Source organism: Crinia signifera, chromosome 3 (assembly GCF_055691185.1).
Source record: "Crinia signifera chromosome 3, ASM5569118v1, whole genome shotgun sequence".
Lineage (NCBI taxonomy): Eukaryota > Metazoa > Chordata > Amphibia > Anura > Myobatrachidae > Crinia > Crinia signifera.
Genome location: NC_139219.1, coordinates 235,915,622 through 235,941,730, shown reverse-complemented (window position 1 = coordinate 235,941,730; position 26,109 = coordinate 235,915,622). Strand labels below are relative to the sequence as shown.

Here is a 26,109-nt window from a genome sequence, read left to right as displayed (position 1 = left end):
CAGCGAGCCAGCCAAGCCCAAAGCGTGGTGAGCGGATGCGGAATACATGTAAAGTAATCCGCATCCCCTCGCGGGGCTTGCTGTGCTCACCACGCTTTGGGCTGGCCTGGATAGTGGAGGTGTTTCAGGAACACAGTCACACCTGCCATAAAACATCGTCAGAGGTTCTGCAGCCATTACAAATTAACAAGGAGCTTCTACGAGCGTCAGAAATAATATAGACGCAGTCAATTCACCTTCACCTCTGACTGACTACGGTAACTGCGTAGCGCTGACTGACTACGCTGGCCGCAGGAAAACTACGCTGAATCTGACAGGGATGCTGACTATATGCTGGCTGCGGGAACACTATGCTACTTCTGACAGGGACGCTGACTATGCTAACTACGCTAAGCGGCCACGGGAACACTACACTACTTCTGGCCGTGCGAACAATACGCTGATTCTGACAGGGACGCTACGCTAACTAAGTAATGGGGGCAGTGCTATTACACAAGTACCCTATCAATTATTGATTGGCCTACGAATTTACAGCCATGTGATCAGGTATGAGTAACCCCAATCATAATAAAAATATTAGTCAGAATAAAAGCTTTATGGTAACTCATTAAGGAATTGTTTATGTAGTTGTGAAAAAAAATGCAAACAAAATTAAAGCAACCATCAAAATCACAATCATGGCACTGCCGAATGGGTGATCTTGCATTTGTGTAGCAGGAAAAGCCTTATCGACAGATATCTGACAACAGTAAAATAACATCTGATTCCAGCCTGTATGTCATCAGTCATAATGTTGAAATTCAGGAAGTCAACATATTTTGAAACAGATGACATGTCGTGGTAAAAAATAATAATAATTAGGATTAGACTATAATTAGGTTCACACTTTAATTTTAAAGCTACAATTAGTTTTAGGCTGAAACAGTATTATTGATACTTCTAATTTCTGCATTATGTCAGTGCCTACATTTTGAATATGTAGATATGTTGAATGTCAACATTCTGTATTTCAATATGTCAAAACCAACCCATATCAAGCTTAATTATTTGCGTAGGGATAAATCTGCTTATACTGTTTTTTTATGTATTGGTAGACAATTAAACCAAATTTGGTCCTATAATGAATTGTTTTTAACAAACATAATAAAAAGTAATACATATTTATGAATGAAAATGGTCCACACTGGTGAAAAATAAAAAAAATTAAGCAGTGTCAAACAACCACACTTGTGAGTATGGTGTTTTTGGGGTGATGTGCACAGGGCCGGCGCCACCACTAGGCAGGACTAGGCATTTGCCTAGGGCGCCGGCCACTGGAGGGCGGTAATGAGCCGCCGAGGAGAGGTACCATAGAGGTACCATAGAAAGCTGGGAGTGGGGAGTAGGTAAGACAGAGGGCTTCCCTCTTCCCCCACCCCCGAACCCGCCTGTGAATCAACGCTGCCTCTGCCCCCTGCCCGCACCCCCCCCACAGTGCGCGCGCCCGCTGTAGTATCGCCCGCAAACACCCCCCCCCCCGGAGTGCGAGTGCCCACCGCAGTATCGCCCGCCCCGAAGCACATGGGGGGGGGGGGGTGCATCGGGCGGCTCGCGGAGGATTTGCCTGGGGCGGGGGGGAGGCTTGCACCGGCCCTGGATGTGCAGTGCCATTTCTCCACTAAACATGGGGTGGGATGTACTAAGAGGAAAATGCGGTAAAACCCCCGTTTTACTGCATTTTCCGATGTACTAACACCCCGCCGCCACGTTTCCGCATCGCAGGGTATCGCGGATTACTTTACATGTATTCCGCATCCCCTCGCGGGGCTCGCTGCACTTGCCACGCTTCCAGGCTCGGTGACTCCCTGCGCTCGTCACACCATATAAAATCAACTAAACGCTGACGTGGATAGTGGGGAAATGAAAAGGTCAGAAGACGCGTTCCGCCACCCCTCGCCACGCTTAGGTGTGGTGTTGATACTGGAGGTGACGCTAAACAATGGCATAGGTGCTTTAAATTTTAAGCACCCATCACGTCATACTATGCACACATCACACATACCTCCCAACTTTGGAGGAGTCGGATGCGGGACGCAGCTGCTGTGCGCTGCAGGCGCGTCGAAAATTTCAGGGGGGGGGGGCTAATTTGGGGGCGTGGCCTATACTTATGTCTCCCCCATGAGGCCACGCACCCATTTTGCCGCTATGGGGGCATGACCCAGAGGCTCTGTGAGACTCTAGCCATGCCTCCAGCCCCCTGGCTATGGGAATAGACACTGTGTTTATTTCCTGCTGCTTAACAGCCGACAGGGGGGACTCCCAACAGCCCCCTCTCACCGCGGGACACTGCCGGCCGCGGGAGGGACAGGCCCTGATAATCGGGACTGTCCCGCTGAAATCGGGACTGTTGGGAGGTATGATCACATGACATCCCATCACATCTCATGGGTGCTTATACAATTAAATATCACATTGCATTGCACCTGGTGCCATGCAATCACATGCGATATTTAATTGTATAAGCACTCCTGTGCACTTTATATGGGCATCGCATCGCACAGCACTATACACGCTGCGTGATGCGATTTGACTACGGAGAATTGCCCAGTAAGCTAAATGCGTACTGGGCGCCCTGCTAGGAAACAAGTACCCTTTTGCCATCTATGTGGGAGAACTAGTTGGTTTCCCTACATCGATGGCAAAGGAGAACCAATGTTTCTTTTTTTTCTTTCAAGGTGCTGCTTGGACATGGAGCATAACCCCGCCCCCCACACCCAGAAGCCCCCCTTACATTCTGATTGTCTCATGGGCCATTCGGTCAAATATAATGGATAACTATCTATAGCTAAAACTATCGATGGTTATTCATCACATAGTTTATTTCTATCCATAGCTGCCTGGTTGCAGAATCGCCATCGATGACAACCATCGATGGCGATTGCAACGTTGGCATCTCTAAATGAGTGCACATACTAGCGCGCACACACAGCAGTCACGTGGTACGGTTACTCCCCGCCTGGCTGTCTCTGGTCACATGGTGATGACGACACCCTACGTGCCCGTCTTTTCTACTATGGCGGACGCGCGGTGGTGACCAGGCGGTGTGTTTGCCGTGTTACATGGTGACGGCTCTGTGTGCAATGGATAAGGACTTGGTCCGGCAGAGTCTGAACTACCACGGCCCCTCCTTGCTGTCCCTACTAAAGTGCGAACAGCACGAACATGCCGGCTTCAAGCAGCTGCTGGGAGACCTGTCTAAGTGGCCGCAGTACAGGTGACACACAGGGGAGAGTGGACTGGGGAACCACACAGGCAGGGGGACCTAGCACATGGGCAGAGTGCTGATGCGTTCTCCCTTGTGGCTGATATACTGGCACTTGTGCAGAAAGTCCTGGGACTGGAAAAGTGGAATCTGATTTCTCTTTTCTGCAGGTTCTCTACAAATTATAGGAAATACAAAACATCTATGCAGTGCTATTGTACCCCTTGCACTCAGTTCAGTAATTACATGTGAATGCAGGCATCTACTCAATAGTCTTGCCCTTTTCTTCCACAGCGTGTCCACTATGCTAGTATGCCAGGTGTACTGCTTTGTTGACAGGAGTGTCTTACAAATGTATGCAAACAACCAGCCTTATCTGTAAAATAAACTTTTGTTTGCGGATGAACTCCGCACTGGGAGCAAACTTGTATGTTGTGGATTAATAAAAGCTGGTGTTTGTGATACTGTAATGTTCTGAAGATGGGTTTGAGTACCGTGGGCACTCATTACTTATCAAGCATGTTGTGCCTAAATTCATTGGGTTTAGATGCATTGTTTTTATGCCTGCTGCTTGGTGTCTATTCGAGCTATTCAATTGTTGCTCCAATTAGACACCCATTAGTCGCAACAGTTTAAAAAAAATTGTCTGCCTCCGGAGGTGCTAGCTGAAAAGCTCCCGTAGTTTGGGTGTCCAGACTTTGGACACCCTGATGGCCACTTTGCGCTGCAAAACCAGCATCTGTCAGACACCTTAACTACGAATTGGTGTCTGATTTGGAGCAGCAATTCATATCTCCGATAGATGCTCAGCAGGAGCATAAGATACAATTAAAGCGCATACATAGGTCAAACTTTTGGCTGCTGGTCTCATTTTGAGAACAGATACAACCTTGTGTATTACCTTCTATAAATATTTGTGTGTGCACTGTTTATAATCAATTTACTCTTTCTTTAATCAGAAAAGAACGAAATCTTGATAATATTGAAATTCAACAATTTATTGCAAGGAAAGCAGATCTACTGTTTGCAGTATCCTGGAAATCAAATGTAGAAAAAAATGCTGAATCTCATGAATCCACAGAAGGTATCCTGATACGTACTTGTTTGTGTCTGCTAATGTTTAATAAATATCAGTTTATCGCTAACTATATTGGTGATGCCAAGTTTATTTTGTTTTTTTTTGTTGGAGGGTTGTGAAATATTTTCTCTAGGACAACCCGGTAGTCTCTCTTGAGGAATGTGAAAGCACTTTAATTTTACCCTGACATCCTAACATACAATCCTGGTCTGATGTATCTTGCAGCCATTTCAATTTGCCACTTAAAAGCTTGCAGGTGTGTCCCCCCCCCCCCCCCCCCAGAAGGCAGGCGCTTATCTACAGTACATAATCTATTTTATTTTCTTGTTCTTAATGGCTATGTAATTTATTTTTATTTTCACAATCAAAGGGTGACATTAAATTTGTCCGAGCATGTAATGTACTCTAAATACAGTAAATGTAAATACACTATAATATCCGCTAATATGTAATTCCTCCAAAGTCACTGGGGTTGTAACTCCCAGCATGCGTCTTTTTTTGCAATAGGCCTGTTAGTAGAGTAAATAAGGGTTATGGGCAGTACATAGTGGTATTTATGACCTTATAGTTACTCCAGCACTTCAATCTGCTTGCTGGCAGATTTCATATTTTAAAGGAATGTGTAAATATGGAATCTGTATTTTCTATTTTCGTACTATAGGTTGCTTTGCTGTTATGCCCCCACTGGAGCAATTCATGGAGGTCCCTAATGGACAGAAGAGGGAACTGTTTTTTCGAGATGTTGAACGTGGTGATGTAGTAATTGGAAGAATCACCTCCATTCGTGAATTTGGATTTTTCATGGTTCTAATCTCAATGGGTAGCGGCATTTTAAGAGATGTAGCACCATTAGAAATAAGTGTAAGCATTTAAATGAATGTTTTATTAATTGGAGGAAGCTGTTTTCTCAGGAATAATTTGAAGCTGTTAAAATGTATTTCATTTTTTTCCCCATTAGGCATTGTGTCCTTTAAGAGATATGCCTTCTCAAAGTAGCCATGGTGATCCTTTATCGTATTATCAAATTGGAGATCTAATCCAAGGTAATGACATTTAATAGGTTCTAAGGAAGAGCTCATTACAGAAAATGCCAATAATGTGGTCTGAATTCTAAAAGCAGCATTTTTGGTCTCCAAATTTCTGTTTTGCGTAAGAGGTGATCTGTCATAAGAGCAGGGCCGGCTCTACCACTAGGCAGCTTTAGGCAGCTGCCTAGGGCGCCAGGAACTAGGGGGCGCCACAAAGTCTGCCTATCAAAAAATCAAGGATGTCTGTGAGGATCCTTGTTGTACTTAATGCTGTGGAAACTCTACAAACTCACCTCCAGACTTTGTCTGGAGGCATGCTTCCCTATTTTGCTGCCCTCTCTTCCTGTACTCTGTTGTGGGTGGCACAGGGGAGGGTGCTGGGGGCCTCCAGAGACAGCAGGGGTCTCGCCCACCTACCTGGGGGGCAGGGAGGACCACTCAATTTTGGGAGGCTCTCTGCTATTCCAGAATGTTAGGCAGGTATGCATTAAGGGGTTGGAAAATGGTTATTGGTGGCAGTATGGGGGAGAGGGGGGTGGCGGCAGTAGGTTGAAGTTTTGCCTAGGGTGCTGGGAAGCCTTACACTGGCCCTGCATAAGAGATGAGCTACAGATGATCTTAGTACTTGATCTGAAAATTGAAATGTAGTTACAAGCAGTCATTGATCAGCGTTTACCTGAAGCATGTTTGATGAGATTTTCAAGACAATTGGCTGGTTGTGGTGCACAGCTGACGCGATATAGCTGTGAACGTTGCCATTCAAATATGTTGCTAGCTTACACTGGTGCATCGATATATCGGCCAGTGTGTACGCATCTTGAGCTACAGATTCCACCTTCATGAGTGCAAATACCATGAATCAATGATGTCTGTACTTTTTTTTTTTTTTTGGTATGAAGTAAAATTAGATGTGTAGGTTGGGTATCTGGATATTAGTTTTTATTTTTGTTTGTTTTGCTAGTTGTTCCAAGTATTTTGGGTAAGGGATGCTTGACCTGTACTGAATGTTGGTATATCAAGATTTTGGTAAATGTGCAGGTGTTGATCAAAACTTTGTGCACCCAAGTCTGTAATACGCTCTTGGTTAAAAATCTTGATCTCTGCACCTTCATGTTCTAAATACTTTTCGCTTGCTCCAAAATGCCCACACACCTCCAGACCCTCATTGTATGACTTTGCTACATTGTGTTGAAGAAGAAACTTAATTAAGAAGTTTGCTCTGTCAATGTTCAGGATTATTCTGTCGTGTTCAGTTGTAACACCCTGAACCAGTCACAACCCATGCAGTTCCCCCTCCTTCCTGGGTTATTGCTCTCTGGTGCTTTTAGCAGACTATAGTGTGTTGGGATACATACAGTACCACTGCCTGCTAAAAGCGCCAGTGCAGAAAGTATCATTCACGGAAGGAAAGAGGAACTGCATGGGTTCTGACAGCTGCAGGTTGTGAGAATGAACACTATTCTCCACTTTATGACAAAGCTGGGCGCTTAAAAAATAATGGCCATTATCATGTTTAGGCTGTGTTGTGAAAAAAATATAGTCGCCGTTGGTGATTTACATATCTTGATATTCTAGCGGCTGTAAAAGACATTGACCGTTATCATGAAAAGATCACCCTGTCATTGCACAAATCTTCACTTCCAACACACTTGTCCTATGTTAAGCTGGGAGTTATAACCCCTGAAGATATGCCAGAATACAACAGGTAAGAACATCATACATTTTTGATCTGGTATGTTGCATGAATACTAACAATGGAAAGTCCATACATTGCTTCACTGATTATAACACATATTTAACAGTGTGTGTGTATATATGTGTATTTATGTGTATGTATGTATGTATATGTATGTGTGTGTGTGTGTGTGTGTGTGTGTATATGTATATATATATATATATATATATATATATATATATATATATATATATATATATATATATATATATATATATATATATATATATATTTCGCCTTCATCCTATGGGGACACTGAAGTACTACGCTGGGGATAGTGTGGTGTTATGGAGGAGTTGGCACTTTAAGAACTTGAAGTGTGGTGTGGCTCCTCCCCCTCTATCCCCCCCTCAGACTCCAGTCTTAGTTTAGTGCCCGGAGGAGTAGGATCCCTGGGCAAGAGGCTCCCGCAGGAGTCTGTTTGTCCTTATTTATTTATTTTTTGTTGTGTTTATTATGAAGTGTGCAGGCAGCCTGGGTGTTAGACTGGCTGCCTGCAGTGTATACAAGCTCTCCGGGAGGTCAGAGCGGCTCTGCGTGCGGCGCACGCTGCTGACCTCAGCCGCCTGCATGTTAGATGTGGGGGAGCCGCCACAGCTGCTCGCGGCTTGTGTTACCGCTCCGTCGGCTATGTCACCCGCCGGAGGGATCAGGACGCAAGGCGCTGTGCGCCGGGTGACTGCTGGACCAGAGTCGTGCGCTGGTCCAGCTGAGGGGCAGATTGTGTCTCAGCGCCGCTGTCCTCAGCGCGCGCTGGGACGGAGGAAGGAGGAGGCGTGTCATGGGCGTCTCCTCCGTCTTAAAGATCCTCAGCGCGGCAAACGCTGCCTTTCTGCCCACGCTGCCTTCCTCTGCTTGCTGTGTCTCATCGGATTCTTCTGCTACAGGACAGCAAGGCGCTTCACCCAGACTGGACAGACTGTGTCACTGCGCTGGGTGAGTGAAGGGGTTCTCCTTTTAGGAGTCCCCGCTTGGAGTGTTCAGGTGGGCCTAATTCGGGGAAGGTGAGCTCCTCTCCCCCTATTGTATTTCCTCCTTTTACCTGCTGGGTTTACACTGCTACCTGTGTGGGTGTGTTAGCGTGTGCTGAGTGGGAAGTGTTTGTACTGTTTTGCATTATGGCAGCAAAAGCTTCTAGCTCTAAGGCTTCTCAGAAGCTGTTCACTTGCACTCAGTGTAACCAGCAATTTACACAGCATGTGAAAGGTGTGTCACTGTGTAAGGATTGCTATAAAGGAGGGGCTGTTCAACAGCCAGCTGCTCTCTTTAATGCTGAAAGGGTTACAAGTGTGTTAGCTACCTTAGCTTCTGAGCTGGCAGCGTCTCGTAGGGACAGGGAGATTTTGCACTCTCATCTGTCTACTATGTCTTCTGCTGAGCCTTCTTGGGCCAGAGATTTGATTAGGTCAGTGGATTCGCTGGTACAATCCACCGTTATGCCTCCACAGGCCAGCGTTCCTCCTCCACCTAAAAAAAGGGCTGCCCCTTTGCTTTTGAGGATTGACACTTCAGATGAGGAAGAGGTTAATCCTTTAGAGGAGGGGGAGTGTCAGGTGCTGGATGATACCTTTGCTCCTGTGGATGAGGAGCAAGGTGTTCAGGATGAGGCTCAAGGCTTAGAGGCCTTGATTCAGGCTATTAAGGTGACCCTTAATGTGGCTGAGCAAGAATCACCTGCTCCGGTTTCTATTTTTGGCCCTCCAGTTAAGGCTGCGGTAACTTTTCCTGAGTCCATAGAGTTGGAGAAGCCTCTGTTGGACATTTGGAAGGCACCGGAGAAAAAGTTTCAGTTGTCCAGGCGCTTTAAGGCGTCGTACCCCTTTGCTCCTGAAGCCAGGGCGAAATGGGAGAACCCGCCGTTAGCGGACGCTTCTGTCTCTAAGCTTTCAAAGAAAGCAGCTCTTCCCATCCCGGGAGCGGTGGCTCCAGATAGGCGTTTGGAGGCGGGGCTTAAGCATATCTTTTCAACGGCAGGTGTTTCTTTGCGTCCTATTTTTGTTATCTCCTTGGTTAGTAGGGCCATGGAGAAATGGGCAGAGGATTTGTCCAAGGGCTTGGAGGAGCAGAGGCCTCCTGAGGAGTTAGCTCAGTTGGCTGATCAAATGCAGGAATCCGCGGCGTACATAGGAGAGGCTGCCAGGGATTCGGCTGCGCTGGTGGCGAGAATTTCGGCTCGGTCAATTACAGCCAGACGGTCCTTGTGGCTCAAGTCCTGGCAGGCGGAGGCGGACATTAAGAAAGCAGTGGAGGCTCTTCCCTTTACGGGGGATGTTCTCTTTGGGCCAGAGCTGGACAGGTTAATTGCTCAGGCGACAGGGGGGAAATCTACCTTCCTCCCTTCCTCGGCACCTCCTCCTAAAAAGCCTTACCAAGGACCGGCTTTTCGCTCCTTTCGAGGTGCGCCAAAATTTAGAGGTAAATCTAGAGGTTCCTTTACCTCGTCCCGTGGTAGAGGCTTTGGCGGCGCCACCTCCTCCGCAAACCCTGGCTCCCGTCGTGCAGACGCCAAGCAGCCAGAGAAACCCGCGGCATGACGCCCTTCCCTCCTACCTGGGGGATCCCAGAGTAGGAGCGCGGCTTCTGGATTTCCGGCACACCTGGGAAAAGTCCTGCAAGGACAAGTGGGTTCTCTCAGTGGTGTCTCGGGGATACAAACTAGAATTTGCCGGTTCTCCTCAACAGTTTTTCACGATGGGTCTTCCGCATGCGGAAAAAGATTCTCAGTTACTGCTTCAAGCAGTTCAGCGGTTGCTATCAGCCGGGGTGGTAATGCCCGTCCCGACCGATCAACGCAAGGAAGGGTTTTATTCCCCTCTTTTCCTGGTTCCAAAACCAGACGGGTCGGTAAGGCCGATCTTAAATTTAAAGAAGTTGAACGAGTACATTATGTACCGCAGGTTCAAAATGGAGTCGCTACGCTCGGTAGTGGCAGGTCTGGAACCGGGGGAATATTTGGCATACTTGGACATCAAGGATGCCTATCTGCATGTTCCCATTTACGACTTGCACCAGAGGTTCCTTCGGTTCGCAATCAGAGACCAGCATTTTCAATTTCGGGCACTGCCCTTTGGCCTGTCATCGGCGCCTCGCCTGTTCACCAAAGTAATGGCGGTCATGGTTGCTTTTCTCCACACACTAGGAGTCAAGATTGTTCCGTACCTGGACGATCTATTGATCAAAGCCGGTTCCAAAAGTCAGCTGGAACAGGCGCTTCACGTGACTTGTCAAACTTTGATTCAGCATGGCTGGGTTCTAAATTATGGGAAATCCCAGATGGTTCCTTCCCAAAGGATTTTATTTCTTGGATTGATTCTGGACACAGAAGTACAGAGGGTGTTCCTTCCTCTGGAGAAAATTTCCTCGCTCCAGGACTTGGTGAAGCAAGTTTCTTCGTCCTCGGAGGGTGTCAGTGCACCTTTGCATTCGGTTGCTAGGCAAGATGGTCGCCTCCTTCGAGGCTCTGCCTTTCGGCCGGTTCCATTCCAGGACTTTTCAACTCGATCTGCTGAGGCAGTGGTCGGGTTCGCATGTCCACATGCACAGGACGGTAATTCTATCACCCTGCAGTCGTCTGTCTCTTCATTGGTGGCTCCAGACTGCCAATCTTTTGGAGGGGCGTCGGTTCGGAGTCTGGGAGTGGACTATCATCACGACGGATGCCAGCCTAAGGGGCTGGGGGGCGGTTGTGATGGGACGTCACTTTCAGGGCCGTTGGTCCCCGCAGGAATCAAGTCTTCCAATAAATATTCTGGAAATTCGAGCGATCCGCCTGGCGCTACTCAATGCGGACTTGTTCATCAGAGGGAAGCCGATCCGAATTCAGTCGGACAATGCCACCGCTGTGGCATATATCAACAGACAGGGTGGAACGCGCAGTCGGGCGGCTATGCAGGAGGTACGCCCGATCCTACAGTGGGCGGAGAGGAATTCTCTGGCTTTCTCGGCGGTGTTCATTCCAGGAGTGGACAATTGGGAAGCGGACTACTTAAGCCGCCAGGATGTGCACCCAGGAGAGTGGGCCCTGCATCCGGATGTGTTTGGCCAGATTGTCCTTCGTTGGGGGTTACCCCAAATAGACATGATGGCGTCCAAGCGGAATTGCAAAGTGGCTCAGTATTGTTCCAGGTCAAGAGATCCGGAGGCGGTGGCGACGGATGCTCTGACCGCAGAGTGGGATTACCATCTAATCTATGTGTTCCCTCTGTTACCCTTGATTCAGTTGGTACTCAAACGGATCAAGCGCGAGAAGGCGACAGTGATTCTCATAGCTCCAAATTGGCCTCGGCGGCCTTGGTTTGCCGATCTTCAGGGGCTCCTGATAGATCAACCCTTGCAACTGCCTCAAAGAGAAGATCTGTTGCAGCAGGGACCATTCGTCTACCAAGGGTTACGGCAGCTGCGTTTGACGGCGTGGCTGTTGAGGCCGAGCTGCTGAGTAGACGTGGGGTACCTAAGGAGGTCATTCCCACAATGATGAGAGCCAGGAAGGAGGTTACTTCCCGGCATTATTACAGAATTTGGAGGGCTTATGTGGCGTGGTGCGAACGACACAAGTGCCCTACAGCTGTTTTTTGTTTGTCCCGATAGTTAAGGTTTCTGCAATCAGGGTTTGAGGCGGGCCTTCGTTTAGGGTCCCTTAAGGTTCAGGTGTCCGCATTGTCGGTATTTTTTCATCGGCGCATAGCTTTGATGCCGGAAATACAAACCTTCTTAAATGGGGTTCTCAGGCTGCAGCCTCCCGTAAGACCTCCGGAGGAACCTTGGGATCTTCCCTTGGTGCTGGATTATCTCAGGTCTGAGGTGTTTGAACCTTTGGAATCTATTGATTTACGTTTGCTCACCTGGAAGATGGTGCTCCTGCTGGCCTTGGCATCGGCTCGACGAGTGTCTGACCTCAGTGCTTTCTCATGTCGTTCACCGTATTTGGTTTTCCACTCAGATAGGGCGGAACTCCGGACTCTGTTAGATTACCTGCCAAAGGTGGTGACTGCTTATCATCTTAACCAGCCAATCGTGGTTCCGGCCTTGACAGGAGAGTTCGCTTCATTGGATGTGGTCCGAACTTTGCAGGTTTATGTGGACAGAACCTCAGGGATCTCAGGAAGTCGGATTCTCTGTTTGTCCTATACTGTTCTGCGAAGCGTGGTTGGCCGGCTACCAAGCAAACTTTGGCCAGGTGGATTTGCCTAACCATTAAACAAGCTTATGTTCAGGCCTCCCGGCCTCCGCCTACTACAGTTTCGGCTCATTCCTCCCGTTCGGTGGGACCTTCTTGGGCAGCGGCCAGAGGGGTGTCTCTTTCTCAGGTATGTAGGGCAGCCACTTGGTCTGGGCCCAATACCTTTATTAAGTTTTATAGGTTTGACACCTTCGCGGCCTCCTCTACTAGGTTTGGCCGCGCGGTGCTTCAGGATGCCCAGCGCCTTCCCGCCCGTGGGGATGGCTTTGGGACGTCCCCAGTGTAGTACTTCAGTGTCCCCATAGGATGAAGGAGAAAATAGGAATTTGGTACTCACCGATAATTCCCTTTCTCCGAATCCGTAGGGGACACTGAATGCCCTCCCGGCACTGGTCTTCTGGTAAGGGAGGGGTTTTTACAGGTCGCATGTGGCCAGGATGTGTTGCATGCGATGGTCTGTATGTGAGTTCTTTTGACTTATGTTTGATTCGGTCTCTCTCTCTCTCTCTCTCTCTCTCTCTCTCTCTCTCTCCTCTCTCTCTCTCTCTCTCTCTCTCTCTCTCTCTCTCTCTCTCTCTCTCTCTCTCTCTCTCTCTCTCTCTCTCTCTCTCTCTCTCTCTCTCTCTCTCTCTCTCTCGTTTCCTGGTCTCTTTTCTCCTCTCGGGCACAGTAACTAAGACTGGAGTCTGAGGGGGGGATAGAGGGGGAGGAGCCACACCACACTTCAAGTTCTTAAAGTGCCAACTCCTCCATAACACCGCTCTATCCCCAGCGTAGTACTTCAGTGTCCCCTACGGATTCGGAGAAAGGGAATTATCGGTGAGTACCAAATTCCTAATATATATATAATTACACATACTAGGTGATTCATCGCGCCCTCCGGGCGCTCTTCACACCGTTGTGAGGGGCTTCGCCCCATTAGAAGTAGAAATATATGTGAGTGTGAGATATAGTGTAATTTGCCGAATAATGTTCTTAAAGTGCATTTGAGTGAGAGCATAAATGTTTAGAAATGAAAGTGCATATAATTGCAAAGGGGGTGTAGTCTGTGATAGTGTTATGAATGATTATTTTTACCTGATATGGGAGGTGTGGGATGAAAGGTGTGTTTGAAGTGGTGTACTGGGGTGCTGGTTGGCTGGGGTGAACTGGAAGGGAGCTTGGTTTGGTGTTTTTTGTGGTGTATTAGTATCGGGTGGTGGGTAGTACTTAAAGATGGGTGAAGAAAAGATGTCGTGTGGCACTGGGAGTGTTGGAAAGTAGAGTTGTGCGGCATCAGGTCCTGGAGAGTGTTGCTTGTTGGCATCAGATTCTGGTGGGTGTTGTTTCGCATCAGATCCTGGTGGGTGTTGTTCGGCTGCTGCAGGTTTAAGAGAATGGAAATAAACGTGGGAAGGGGGTTGTGGGGGTGGGGGGTTTGGGGTGGGGGTGTTGGGTGGGGTTATTTGGCTGAGGTGCACAGTGGGCTTCCAGATGGGTGTGGTTGAGATGTGGTGTGGCACTGGTGGTCTGGTCGAGTTGTGTGGCATCAGGTCCTGGAGGGTGTTGCTTGTTGGCATCAGATCCTGGTGTGTGGTGTTCGGCTGCTGCAGGTTTGAGAGAATGGAAATAAAAGTGTGAAGGTGGTTTGTGGGGGGAGGGGTGGGGTGTAATTTGGCTGATGTGGACAGTGGACTTCCCTGGCCTTGTCCCCGTGGCCCCCGCTGCCACTGGCAGCCTCTATGATGGTGTTAGAAGACATGAATTGAAGTATGCAAAATGAATAAAGGCTGCAGCTACTGGCGTGAGATGCATTGATGGGTGTCTGTGTAGGTGTGCATTTTCGAGGCATGGATGTGTGTGTGTGTAGGTGTGTTTATTGGAGGCATACGTTGGTGCAGACATAGGTGACTGTACTGTGTTAGACCGTGATGTGTGAAAGGGCATGAAGTGTGTTAAAGTAGTAAACCCTGCAGGCGTGTGCCTGATATGGGAGGTGTGGGATGAGCGGTGTGCTGAAAGTGGTGTACTGGGGTGCTGGGTGCCTGGGGTGAACTGGAACGGAGCTGGGTTTGGAGTTGGTGTATTGGTATGGGGTGGTGGGTAGTACTTACAGATGGGTGTGGTAGAGATGTGGTGTGGCACAGGTGGTCAGGGAAATTCGAGTTGTGCGGGCTCAGGTCCTGGAGGGTGTTGCTTGTTGTCATCAGATGCTGGTGGGTGTTGTGCGGTTGCTGCAGGTTTGAGAGAATGAAAAAAAAAACGTGGGAAAGGGGTTGTGGGGGTGGGGGTTTTGGAGGGGTTGTGGTTATTTTGTAGAGGTGCACAGTGGACTTCTAGATGGGTGTGGTAGCGATGTGGTGTGGTACAGGTGGTCTTGGAAAGTCGAGTTCTGTGGCATCAGTTCCAGGAGGGTGTCGGTTGTTGGCATCAGATCCTGGTGGGTGGTGTTTGGCGGCTGCAGGTTTGAGAAAATGAAATTAAAGGTGGTTGTGGGGGGGTGTAGGGAAATCTGTGTTAGGTGGGAGCGTGTGCCCCGGGAGCCCTTGCTGTAAGGATAATTTGTGGTGTGTGTGTGTGTCTCAGCTAGGAGCGGACAGCTTTAGCTGGGAGCGTGAGGCAGCGGGTACCCTGGGAAGGCTTGCTGAGAGTGGCAGGCAGCGGTGGGTGGCTGGGAGGCAGCGTGTGTGTCTCCGCTAGGAGCGGACAGCTTTTGCTGGGAGGGTGAGGCAGCGGGTCCCTTGGGAGGCCTTGCTGAGAGTGGCAGGCAGCGGTGGGTGGCTGGGAGCCAGCGTGTGTGTTGAGGGGGGGGGGTGTGGGGGGGTTGGCCTTGCGTTGTGTAGACGTGGGGCTGGCTGTGTGGGGCAGCTGGTAGGGAGGGGGGTTGCGCGGTGTGTTGAGGCAGCGGGTTCCCTGGGAGGCCTAGCTGAGCGCGTTAGGCAGCGTCTGGGAGCCAGCGTTTGAGTCTGACCTGGGAGTGGACAGCGTTAGCTGGGAGCGTCAGGCTGTGGGTCCCCTGGGCGGCAGGTAGCGTTGGGGGGGTGGGTGTGCGTTGTGTAGACATGGGGCTGGCTGGGTTGGGCGGCTGGTGGGGAGGGGGGTTGCGCGGTGCTTTTCCGTGGATATGCGTGAAGCAGTGGGTCCCCTGGGAGGCCTTGCTGAGAGCGGCAGGCAGCGGGTGGGAGGCAGCGTTTGTGTCTTACCTGCAGCGGGTCCCTTGGGCGGCAGGTAGCGGTGTCTGGGTGGGAGGCAGGTGGGAGCGTCAGGCAGCGGGTCCCATGGGCGGCAGGTAGTGTTGTCTGGCTGGGAGCCAACTCTGATCATTAGGCAGCGGGTCCCCTGGGTGGCAGGTAGGGGTGTCTGGCTAGAAGGCTGCGTCTGCCTCTCAGCTGGGCGACAGGCAGCTTCTGTTAGGCAGGCAGCGTGGCTGTAGATCCGTGCGGGTGTGTGACCTGAGTGGGATAATGGTGGGAAGGGGAGGTGACGTTGGGGGTGGGGCACTGGGCGCATCCCCCTTGGTGGCGGGGAGGCGCTAGGCTGTTGTGTTCGCCTGGGGGGGTCTGCGGGACTATACTCCTGTCCTCCCCCCTCCTTACCCCATTGGCAGCAACACCCGACAGCGGTCCCCGGCTCCAGCAGCAACATTAACCCGCCCCCCTTCTGACTGTAACCCGACACGCAGATCTGTGTTTGGTGACGGGCGGTCCCCGGCTGCAGTGCTAATATAATAACAGACACTCGGAAAATGGCTGCCCCCATAATGCTGTATGGGGGCAGCCATTTTCCGAGTGTCTGTTATTATTGCTGCCGGAGCCGGGGACCGCCCGTCGACCGACACAGATCTGCGTGTCGGGGGGGCGGGCTAAATGTGTTATTTTTGCTGCCGTAGCCTGGGACCGCTGTGGCAGAAGGGGGGCGTGATAATGGTGATGCCGGAGCCGGGGGGTTAGAGGCAGAAGGGGGGCGGGCGATGTGTCGGGGGGGGGGGGGGGCGGGCTAAATATGCTATTTCTGCTGCCGTAGCCGGGGACCGCTGTCAGGTCTGAGGCAGAAGGGGGGTGGGCGAAATGTCCGGCCGGGCGCTGGCAAAGTAGTAGTTATGCCGCGTGTGAGCGCGTGTATGAGGGGGGGTGGGCTGGGCGCGCGGTGGAGATGGCCTATGGGCGGCCAGGGGATGAGGGGGTTTGGGGGGGGGGGTGGGGTTGTGGGTGGTGAGCAGCCGTGGGGTGGAGTTAGTGGGAAGGCATGGGGAGTGGTGGGCGAGGAGGGGTGTGTGCTTGTGGAGAGCATGTAGAACGGAAGTGCCTTGCTTTTGCAGTGTGGCTGACGGTGGATGGGCCTGTCAATCACCCGTGAAACCCCGCCCACCGTTTGCCACACTGCTTAGACTGACAGAACTGGCTAAATATATGAGATATGTGCCACTCTATATAATACAGTATAAGTAGATATATATTTATAAATATACACACATGTATTCAAACCTTTTTGAGTTGCAGCCTCTTAAGAGGTGGAATTATTTCTTCATGGATTGTTTCTCTTACCCCTGCTCAATTTGTGTTGTGCCTAGATAATTTTACTAATCTACCAATTTATTAGATCAAGGAAAATGCCGCATTACTGATATACAGTATTTGTTACCTTTTTTATTTATTTAAAGGTAATCAGTTTTTTTCTGTTTTTGTACTGTAAGTATTACGTGATCTCACAGGAGTAGAGATCAATTAACTCTTAAAGCGACATATGAAGATTCATGGGCAGTGATGTGTATGTAAATAAATCCTAATGTAAGCAAGTTCTCAAAATAATATGAAGATAATTGTGATAAATGTAAATAGTAATAAATCCATGTATAAATATTTTCTCCAAGGCAAAGTGCAGCTCTCTTGAACAGCAGTGAAACTTACGAAAAGGTCTTGAGACAATCCTTAGCATTCTCCAACCCATCTACTGTTGAATTTCTCTTGAATGCACTTGGATTTGATGAAACTAAACCACCATCCTTAATACGAGGACTTCAAAGGTAATATTGCATATTGTTACGCCTGTAGTATGTATACCACAAGTGGTAGTACAGACGGTACTCTTTACTTAGAAGGGCGCCCATCATGGCCATCTCGGGCATTGAATGCACTAAAAAATCGGGTGCGATGCGACCGACGAGATGCCCGAGATTTCCCATAGGGAACAATGTTAAATGTCTCAATTGACCCGATTTTCCTGTTCAATGCCTCAATTGACCCAATTTTTCCATAGGAAACAATGTTAAATGGGCCACAGAGGCCAAATAGGCACCCTGAAGTGAATAATGGCCACCCAAATTGTTAACGCCACCCCACGATCAACGTCAACCCGAAGCGTGGCGAGCGCAGCGGTACGCGTCCTACGACCTTTTCATACCCCCGCTATCCACGTCGGCGTGGAGTTGAGAATAGAAAATGTGGTGAGCGCAGCGAGCCACCGAGCCCGAAGCGTGGCGAGCGCAGCCGGATACCTTCACAGGTATCCGCGTCCCCTCGCGGGCTTCACAGCTGTCCGCGTACCCTCGCGGGGCTCGCCACGCTTCGGGCTCGGTGGCTCGCTGCGCTCGCCACACTTTCTATTCTCAACTCCACGCCGACGTGGATAGTGGGGGTATGTAAAGGTCGTAGGATGCGTATCGCCGCCCCTCGCGGGCTCGCTGCGCTCGCCACGCTTCGGGTTGACGTTGATCGTGGGGTGGCGTTAACAATTCGGGTGGCCATTATACACTTCAGGGTGCCTATTTGGCCTCTGTGGCCCATTTAACATTGTTTCCTATGGAAAAATCGGGTCAATTAAAGCATTGAACAGGAAAATTGGGTCAATTGAGACATTTAACATTGTTCCCTATGGGAAATCGCGGGCATCTCGTCGGTCGCATCGCACCCGATTTTTTTTAGTGCATTCAATGCCCGAGATGCCCGAGATTTTTTACTAACGATGCCCACGATCAAAATCGTGGGCGCCGTTCTAAGTAAAGAGTACCGTACAGACTAAATTAATATTTTATAACCAATAACAGCCAAACCTAATCTGAAGTGATATCTGTTAATCCACCCCTTTTCCACTTTGAATTTTTTTTTTCGATTGACAAACAATAAAATAGCTTATCATAAAGAGAAAATGAATATGAATGTAACAGGGAACTTGTATAACTGTTACCTACAAGATGGGAATAGAGGACACTATACACTTGATTATAGATAATGTGAGAAAAACCGAATTGAGTATAAAGAGCAATGTGGTGGGGGGGGGGTGGAAATGGGAGGAAAGAGTTATGTTTAAATATTACCAAAAATAGTGCGAAGATGGATATTTCACAATAACTATACATATATAATTTAAATATCTACTATTTATTAGATTAAACCGAAGCCTCAATTAGGGGGTCAAAATTCTTCTTCCGAGGCGGCTACTGTATAAGGATTGGATGTAAATTCCTTAGGGATTACACCTGGGATTTATACCATGAAGAGTTAATAAATGGTTGAAGGATATCTTGTTGAGATGCAGTGGGATCCACTTTGAAATTTAAATGTCAATGATCCTGACAAGATCTTATTTAAGCGGGTGTTCAGTCCTAAGCGCTATTTCCAACATGGGAAATAGCACCCGCCACCTATTCAATACTGTCGTTTTTGACCACATTGAATGCGGATCGCGACAACCTCTCTGAATTGTGTTGTCGGAAACTGCCGTGGGTTGTCGAATTACGACTTTCTTCTTGACAATCCACGGCCGTTTTTGCAGGCACACCCCCTTTTCGCCACTCGATAGGCAGAACTTTGAATTCCAAACAAAGTGTGATGGTTGTTATATGTATGCATTATGATAAAGATAATGGTTGATTTCTATTGGATCTGGGCTAGAGAGAGGTGCCGACCCTCACGAAGAAAAAAACAACGAAGTATGGAAAATGAAGCGCTGCACTCAGGACAAATAGATCATAAAAAATATATATATATTCGATTTAAACAATTCTATCCATCTTCACTAAATTTAATAAAATATGTGAAATTTTCTGATGCATTTAAAGCATATTTCACAATTCCTTTTCTATAGAAGCAGTCTTTTAGTTTGTAAAATAATATTGGGAAAGAAGAAATAATTGAAAACAAGACATATTCTTGTGTTCAGGCAAGACTTTTTTTCTTGTAAATTTTTGGATTATACGTTTTTTTTTTTTCTTCACAATATTCTTACAAACTAAATAAGGAGGGCTAAGCTACCTTTTTTGTCCTTATCTATTAATATATATATATTTTTGTCAATTGAAACCAATAAATGTGTACACTTTTTACATAATTCAGTAAAAAAGTTGTGTAAACAAAACAATATATTTTTAAGAATACCATTTCGATTGCATACAAATTTTATACTTTTTTTTTTTTTTAAACCAATTGGTTGCCGAATCTTTATCGTTGCCATTGCTTTCCACTAAGAGAATGAATGACTCTCTCCAGGAATAAGGGCTTATTATTTTATCTAAATATTATTTCAAAGAAATATAATACAAGTGGTGCTGGACAGTCTGGGTGGCTGTGAACAATGCACCCCCAGGAAACTGCGAGCTGTGCAAGGCAGTGTCCCCACCCTATGGCCCTGTATATATCCTAACAGACTATTTTAGTAATATTTAAAATTTTTCAGCATTTAAAATTAATTGTACATTTTTTTTAATTCACAGGGAAAATTTTTCTGATCAAGATTATGCGCCCACCTTAAGAAGAAAGCAGTCCTCATCATGGGCTTTGAAATGGTACATTTCTTATGTTTTTGTGTTAAAAAAAAAAGTGTTACGAAAGAACACTTTTTAACAGTCATTTTACTTCATTCTCAGTGTCAAAACAGGTGTTGATTACTTCAAGCTAGGTCGTCATGTAGATGCCATGAATGAATACAACAAAGCTTTGGAAATCGATCATAAAAATGTGGAAGCTTTGGTAGCTAGGGGTGCCCTGTGAGTATTTGTTCATTTTAAACCTTAATACCTTTTGCATAATGCCATGTGTGCTATATCCGTACATGAATGCAAGTAGGGATTCTTCTAATGTATCCCTATGCTATCTTTCCTCTCCTCCTCCTATACACCCCTCTAACACATGGCCTCAATAGCAAGATTTTTTTTGGTTCACTTGCATCAGAAATGATTTGGGTCAGGTTGCTGGTATCCAGCTCTGCTTTGTACCAGGGTTATTTCTGATTCCATGCTGGGTCATCTGTATTGATATCCCCTTCAAGAGTCCACTGTCTGATAAAATACTCGGGTCCATTGTGAAGGGTGGTGAAAGTATAGAAAACACCTGGATTTAACCAATGCTCAGTGTCCTCTGTCTCTGGAAGGTTTAAGTCTGAAAAGGGTGTTAGTAAGAGGTTTATTCTGGGTCCATCACTGTAAGTACAGATGTAGCCACTCTGAGCGACATCAGTCTCTATCGGCCATCTAATTACAAAAGGTTCTGGGTTCCTGCATCAGGTGTAAATTAGGCAGAAGAAGCTCTAATTGCTTAGGGGTTAAGGCCACAGCATGCTATGTGCTGTGCATATGCTCAGCGTCATTGTAGTGCGCTCCCAACAGAGCCTGGGAGTTCACTACATACAGCTCTGCGAAACCCCCCCCCCCCCCTTTCATTGCCGATACAAGTGTCATCTCCATTTACCATAGAGATATTTTGACAAATCAAAGAAGAATTTGCCATTTTTTAAGGTTAGAAATTATGTTTGTGAGCTATCGGCAATGTTTAAAGTACATTACAAACGTAGAGCAGATTTGTAATCTTAAATTTGCAAGATGTACTATTTGTCAAAATAGCTCATGCTGTATATTCGATATTTCCATTTTTATTTTCGTTACATGCATGTTCTGCTCATCGTGATGCTAATAAGATGCCCATTCAGCTTTTGTTCATTAAAATGATATACAGCATGACTATATTCTGTATGTAATTGTGATTTTATCTGCATTAAAAAATGTTCTGATGGTGTTCCCTAGCAAAACAATGTACCATTATTGGTTATGCAGATATAGTCTCTTCCCTGTTGTAAATACTAAAATCCATTAGGGTTTAATATTAGAATTTGATAATGATAGCAGGGCGCTCAAAAATGGTAATGTCAGGCTGCCTGTTTTTGTCTTTCTATAGATATGCTACTAAAGGAAGCTTGAATAAAGCAATTAGTGATTTTGAAGTTGCCTTAGAAAATTGCCCGACACACAAGAATGCAAGGAAATACCTTTGTCAGACACTTGTGGAGAGAGGAGGACAGTGAGTATGCACCTACAACTTCCTTTTCTTTCCCTCATTTTTCTTTTTTGAAATTACCCTATCTCCTACTCCCAAATTATAGTAAATTAGTAGTTTCTAAACCCACTCTGCTAACTTTATATGGTAAGGGAGGGGGAAGGTTAGGAAGAACCGGTGCACAAACTTTATACTGAAAATGTTAATGAAATTGTTCATAGTTGTCCATAGTTGTAGACTGAAAGAGTTAAGGCCCCCATACACTAGCCGATTTTGGTCAGATTTCAGCCAGATCAGTCGGATCTGGCCGAAATCGGACCAAAATCGGCTAGTTTTGATGTCCCCTCAGATCCGATGCGCGGTCCCATGCGCATCGGATCTGCGTCGGGTGGTCGGACCTGCTGCACGTCCGACCACCCGACTTGGGACCTAGTGGGGCGGCGCGGTGGTGGAGGGAGCAGGGGGGGCTGGGGACGCTGCGGGGGACACGTCAGTGTCCCCCGCTGCTGGGGACAGCGTCTGTGCGGCGAGAAGGTAGAGGGAGCAGGGGGGGCTGGAGACGCTGCGGGGGACACAGGCTGCATAGAGCCGGGCAGGGGGAGCCGGCCCGGAGCTGTCAGTAATGAATAAAAAAAAAAAGCCCATACAATGAATGGGCGGCCTGTGATTGGCTGAGCGCTCTCTCAGCCAGTCAGCAATTGGCTGAGAGAGCTCTCAGCAGCCAATCACAGGCTGCCCATTCATTGTATGGGCTTTTTTTTTTTATTCATTACTGACAGCTCCCGGCCGGCTCCCCCTGCCCGGCTCTATGCAGCCTGTGTCCCCCGCAGCGTCTCCAGCCCCCCCTGCTCCCTCTACCTTCTCGCCGCACAGACGCTGTCCCCCGCAGCGTCCCCAGCAGCGGGGGACACAGACGTGTCCCCCGCAGCCTCCCCAGCCCCCCTGCTCCCTCTACCTTCTCGCCGCACAGACGCTGTCCCCCGCAGCGTCCCCAGCAGCAGGGGACACAGACGTGTCCCCCGCAGCGTCCCCAGCCCCCCTGCTCCCACCAGCTACCACCTCTTAGCCCCCCCCCCCCTGCTCCCCGGGTTTTTTACATGTGATAAATCGAGACGATTTATCACATGTAAAAAATGGCACATCAAGTGCCAATCTAATCAAGCTCCCCCGGGGAGCAGCCGGGGAAGCTCAGGGGGAAGTCGGGGGCGACTTGTCCTAAGGACAAGTCGCCCTAGTGTATGGGGGCCTTTATTCCTTTAAGAGAAAAAAGATTACTCAGTTTAAAATTTGTGAATTCTAATCCCTCTAATAGATCACACTGAACATATTCCAACTAAAAAAAAAAAAAATGGTACTTGTTTCCTAGCACGGCGCCCCTGATGTCCATCTTACGGCATTGCATTGCATGCCATATAGCCGCATACAATGCGTTTTTTAATTGTACAAGCACCCTGATGGGTGCTTACAATGTTAAATGCACCCCCACTATCAACGCAAAAGTGAAGTGAAAACCTGGAGCGTGGCGATCACAGCGAGTCCGCGAGAGGCAGCGGTACGCGTCCTCCGACCTTTTCATACCCCCGTTCTCCACGTCGCCGTGGAGTTGATTTTAGATAGTGTGGCGAGCGGACGCGTATTACTTTACATGTATTCCGCATCCCCTCGCCACACTATCTAAATTTAACTCCACGCCGACATGGATAGTGGGGGTATGAAAAGGTCGGAGGGCTCGCACTCGCCATGCTTCAGGTTGGAGTTGATCCTGGGGGTCGTGTTGACTATGGGGGGCCATTTAACATTGTAAGGACCCATCAGGGTGCTTGTACAATCAAAAATTGTATACGATCGCATCGTATGCCATTGTATAGCATACGATGCGATATTTTATTGTACAATATTGCATCGCATATCATCATATACCTTATTTAGTATAATGGTATACGATGCGATGGGTGCCGTGCTAGGAAACAAGTACCAAATAAATAAATAAAGAAAAAAAAGGACATACAATAACTTATTTGTATACTCAATGGGGATTGTTCATTTCATGTAGTAATAATAATTTACACAATCTCAGACGATCTGGTGAAAATGTGTTTAAACAAAATTGCAGATATCGTGAAGATTTGAGATCTTGGTACGGGATTCCCATCGATGGTAGTCTCGAAATTAATTTTTTTTAGTCCCCCAAACCTGGTTACCACAATCAGATTGATAAATTGTCATCTTAAGGTGCCCACACATGAATAAATGTTGTTAAACTATATGGCTGCTTTTAACCAATAGGAATGGCCTATCCTTTAAAAACTGTCTGTGCTGGAATGATGCAATGCACGTACCTGCCATTCGTTCATCTTGCTTGCTGATCCTTTCTGCATAATGACCTGTCGTTTCGTATGTAGTCATGATGAACGATGTGCTAATGACTTGAAGTTGTTAAACAGACCATCAAATCCTCTGATCGTTTACACAATCATTCAATGTGTGTGCATAATATTGTTTGGCATGGGGTTTTCTAGATTACAAGGCAATTTGGATTGTTCATAATCTTGTGCCGTATGTGGGCACCTTTTTAGTGTTCATATCTACAGTTAATCTGCAGCGCTATTTTGCTATTGAGAATCCATATTATTTAAAATCTTGCGGATGTGTTCTAATTGTAGGCTTGAAGAGGAGGATAAGCTACTGAATGCAGAGAGTTATTACAATAAAGCCTTGGCTATAGACCAGTTCTTCTCAGAAGCTGAGGAGGCATTGAACAAAGTGCGCCAATGTATACAGGTGATCCTTTATTTTCTCTCAGTCTGGCATACACAAAGACTTATCTACAGCAACATTTGTACATTTTGTATCCTGTATTTTACCTGGTTAGGTTACTGTCCATACTTATTTATTATTTATTAACAGCTTCTTATATAGCGCACACACTACGCAGCGCTTTACAGAGCATAGTTATGAGCAAAAACACATACCGAATTATAGTACATGACAGTTTAGGACAAGTACATGGTATATATGGATAGTTGCATCAGTGGACAGGACACTGCAGCAATCATCAGGGTGGCAGTGGTTTATATATTCTAAGAAAGGCACATGAGGAGAGAGGGCCCTGCTCGTGAGAGCTTACATTCTAAAGGGGAGGGTTACACAGACTGGGGTGACACAGAAGGGAAAGAAGTGAGCATAAACAGGTTAGGATGAGAGATAGTCAGGTTGTATGCATGAGGGTGGGAAGAGGTCAGCTTAGTCTTTGATATTTTAAGTCTAAAAAAGCGCTGGGTCATCCAAGAGTAGACAGCAGAGAGACAGTTGGAGATATGAGTGAGGAAAGAGGGAGAGAGATCAGGGGAGGAGAGGTAGATTTTAGTATTATCAGCATAGAGGTGATAGTGGAAGTCAAGTGAGCAAATAAGCTCACCCAGAGTGGACGTGTAGAGATAGAGAAGAAGAGGGGCATGAGCAGATCCGGATTTACCTCTCAAAATGGGATCTTATTAGCTGTCACATATTTTGGCTCCAAAACATGTGAGAGCCGGATAGCCGATAAGATCCCGTTTGGAGATCTGAGTAAATCTGGATCTGCACATCCCTACTTATGACGTTGTTACTAAAAGACAAACAGGCTTTGGTTACCTGCAGCTAACCTTTAGTTGAATTAGAAGTTGATTCATTCTAGCTTTAGATCCTCTAAATCAAGTTGTGATCATCATTTAGTTTTTTGTACAATACATGTGTACTTTCCTGTAATACTGATGATGTCTCTTTATGTATTTCCTCCTGCTTTGAACTGTTGGGGCTCTGGCTGTGAACATCAATCATTGATCTGCCCATATTGAAACTGATCGCCTTCCATCTTTAATGGACCTGTGTCAATGTAAACTGGTTTGTATGAAATATGTTCTCGCTATTTCCCCATATTTATTGACCATCATTCCTTTTAAACCTCATGGTTACAATGCTTTTGTCCTGATATTCCTTATATCCTTGGTGTTTTCATGCATCATGGTAATGGTACATTATTGGGCCATTTTCCTAATTGTTCACTGGCAAATCCTTTACTGGTCCCCCACTATTATGCTTGTATTTAAATCTTTCATATTTTAAAACGGCATACATATTGCACACGTGTGGGTGGTGGAATTACTGAATATTACCCCCCAAATTATGATGTAATAACAATATTTTTTTTGATGGCTGGGTTTAAAAAAAGAAATCTTTGGAAAAAAGAGAGAAACATGATGACAAGGAAGAAAAAGCCAAAGAGAAGAAAATAGAAACAAGTGCAGAAAAACTTCGTAAACTCCTTAAGGAAGAGAAAAGGTATTTAACCCTTTTTGATGGGACCTGAGTGACCAACTAAAAAAGGAATTTCTGTGTGCTTGACTTAGTCATAATAGTATGAAATGATAAAAGGTCCAACAGTAGTAATTTACAATGTGAAACATAAATATGGCATAACTATAAAAATGTTTAACATTTAGTTTTAGCTAATGTCGGTTGTGTCGGTATAAACCCCCACTCTAACCCATTGTTCTCTAACAATGGGTTAGAGTGGGGCACACTATATATGCAGTTAGACTACGCAGCAACAGGACAGTAATACTCA

At 47.0% G+C, this 26,109-nt stretch overlaps 1 protein-coding gene across 2 annotated transcripts in view; it reads left to right on the top strand.

The window, feature by feature from the left end:
* The first annotated feature begins 2,996 nt into the window (after nucleotides 1-2,996).
* Nucleotides 2,997-26,109, top strand: part of TTC14 (tetratricopeptide repeat domain 14) — a 28,651-nt gene continuing 5,538 nt past the window's right edge. Inside the window, exons 1-11 of one of the 2 annotated variants that reach the window (XM_083177694.1) lie at nucleotides 2,997-3,253; nucleotides 4,201-4,325; nucleotides 4,981-5,180; nucleotides 5,278-5,362; nucleotides 6,923-7,052; nucleotides 17,111-17,263; nucleotides 19,949-20,020; nucleotides 20,102-20,221; nucleotides 21,405-21,527; nucleotides 24,167-24,284; nucleotides 25,731-25,823. In XM_083177694.1, the coding sequence (XP_083033820.1) occupies nucleotides 3,099-3,253; nucleotides 4,201-4,325; nucleotides 4,981-5,180; nucleotides 5,278-5,362; nucleotides 6,923-7,052; nucleotides 17,111-17,263; nucleotides 19,949-20,020; nucleotides 20,102-20,221; nucleotides 21,405-21,527; nucleotides 24,167-24,284; nucleotides 25,731-25,742 (1,293 nt within the window). In that variant the 5' untranslated portion in view covers nucleotides 2,997-3,098 and the 3' untranslated portion in view covers nucleotides 25,743-25,823. Of the gene's footprint in view, nucleotides 3,254-4,200; nucleotides 4,326-4,980; nucleotides 5,181-5,277; nucleotides 5,363-6,922; nucleotides 7,053-17,110; nucleotides 17,264-19,948; nucleotides 20,021-20,101; nucleotides 20,222-21,404; nucleotides 21,528-24,166; nucleotides 24,285-25,713; nucleotides 25,824-26,109 lie in introns of those variants that run through there. The other variant, XM_083177693.1, reaches the window with a different exon arrangement.